This window comes from Aplysia californica, unplaced genomic scaffold (assembly GCF_000002075.1).
Source record: "Aplysia californica isolate F4 #8 unplaced genomic scaffold, AplCal3.0 scaffold00002, whole genome shotgun sequence".
NCBI lineage: Eukaryota > Metazoa > Mollusca > Gastropoda > Aplysiida > Aplysiidae > Aplysia > Aplysia californica.
This window is the reverse complement of record NW_004797272.1, coordinates 3,107,783-3,109,490: the sequence shown is the minus strand read 5'-3', so window position 1 is coordinate 3,109,490 and position 1,708 is coordinate 3,107,783. Positions and strand designations below refer to the sequence as shown.

The 1,708-nt window shown below is 45.6% G+C and overlaps 1 protein-coding gene across 1 annotated transcript in view; it reads left to right on the top strand.

Moving 5' to 3' along the window:
• LOC101859283 (rho-related GTP-binding protein RhoN) overlaps window positions 1-1,708 on the top strand; it is a 61,011-nt gene that overhangs the window by 34,675 nt on the left and 24,628 nt on the right. Inside the window, exon 3 of the mRNA XM_005089011.3 lies at window positions 1,546-1,636. Coding sequence (XP_005089068.1) covers window positions 1,546-1,636 — 91 coding nt within the window. The remainder of the gene's footprint in view (window positions 1-1,545; window positions 1,637-1,708) is intronic.

Here is a 1,708-nt window from a genome sequence, read left to right as displayed (position 1 = left end):
AGAGAGGAGAGAGAGAGAGAGAGAGAAAGAGAGAGAGATGCATTGATACATTGAGAGGTATAGACAGCTAGAGAAAAGAAGTGAGAGCAGGAAAATGGTAAAGACAATGCTATGGAAGTTTCCATGTTCTGACAACGGTCTGGCGCCTTTTGTCTGGCCAATGCCCTGCAGGAGGTATATGGCTTCCGAAACGGTCAGTGTTGCCCCTTAGCTATGTGTGTGTTTCTATTCTTTGCGGCTTTCTTGGCACTGGCCTTTTTGTTAGTAAATGCTAACAAAAGGTCGGCATGTGGCGAGAGCTTGGAGGGCCTTGCAACATTCTCGGGCTAATGCACTGCGGTCATCGCTCTCTGAGAACGCCGGGTGGGGAGTCAAAACCGGACATAATTTGTCTTGGAAATACGTAGGGATATCACGAATTCACACCCCTTTTGCAGCCACTCTGGCACCAGGCTTAGATGGACCAGTGATCAGTAACTCTGGAAATCACGCCGGAATGCGTGAGATGAGAGTCGGCAGTTGTCCGCCGCTCTTTGTTGTTAGAATCTGGGACATGACCCCTCGGTATCTTCCTCTTATCTTACTTCTCTGCGGCATTTTGCCACGTTATGTTCTGTTACGGCGTACAGGCGCCTTCCTATCAACGATGCTTTGTTTAAATGTTGTGCGCCAAGACGGCATCTCGTTGCAATCTCTTGCTGTCGGTTGCACATTTTTTCTCGGCATTTGCCGGGGTATCGAAAGATGAGTGGGCGCTGAGACGCTCTGAAATGCTCACTATAGAGGGGAGACGGGTTTCGTAGAGGTGTGTGTGCTATTATTGTTAACCCTATGTCTAGACTTCGGGTGTGGGTGTTTGTGGTATTTACATTTCCGTCTGGGCGGAAGAGGTTTTTTTTCGTGAGGAGTCGTCTCATCGTCAAGAAATCAGAGAGTGGGTGGCTGGGTGTGGTTTGCTCCTTCGTATCTATCAATCACTTATTGTCCCTACCTTTCCCTCTTTTCTTTGTGTATTACTCGCTTGTAACACCTTCAATCTAGGGCACTTATATGACCTAATTGTGCTGCAAGTGCCGTAAAACTCTTATTTAAACTAAGCAAAAAAATCAAAAGTTCAACAATCAAAGCCAAAAGCAGCCACTGGTAGGTCCTACTTTTGTACGTTACACCTGTCATTTCTGTTTGTCTGTCTTTCTTACCTTTTCACAGCACAAAATGGCCATTATTATGTCGGTTTTCCTCTTTTTACTCAAACAAATTAACAAACAAACAAGCAAACACTCATTATCCATGCCCTGCTTCTAGCCCCTTAAAGTGGGTGGTTGGCAGGTGCTCTGGTGTGGTTTGCTTCTTCTTTCCTATCAAACATCTTTCGTCGACTTCTTATCTCTCCTACTTTTTTATGTTTGTTACTCTCTTGTAACACCTCTAATCTTCTGGCGCTCATAATATGACCTTATGCAGTTGCGAGCGCCGTAAAAACCTCTACTAAAACGAAAACTAAAACTAAAGCCCCTTTAACGTTTCATTTTGATTTCGTTTCAGAGCTACGCCCCGACAGGTTTCGACACGTACAACAGCCACTACAGTGTCTCCGACACCTACAGAATACACATGTCCATCTGGGACACGTCTGGTGAGTAAGCTTCGCTCTCTGTCTGTCTGTCTGTCTGTCTGTCTGTCTGTCTGTCTGTCTGTCTGTCTGTCT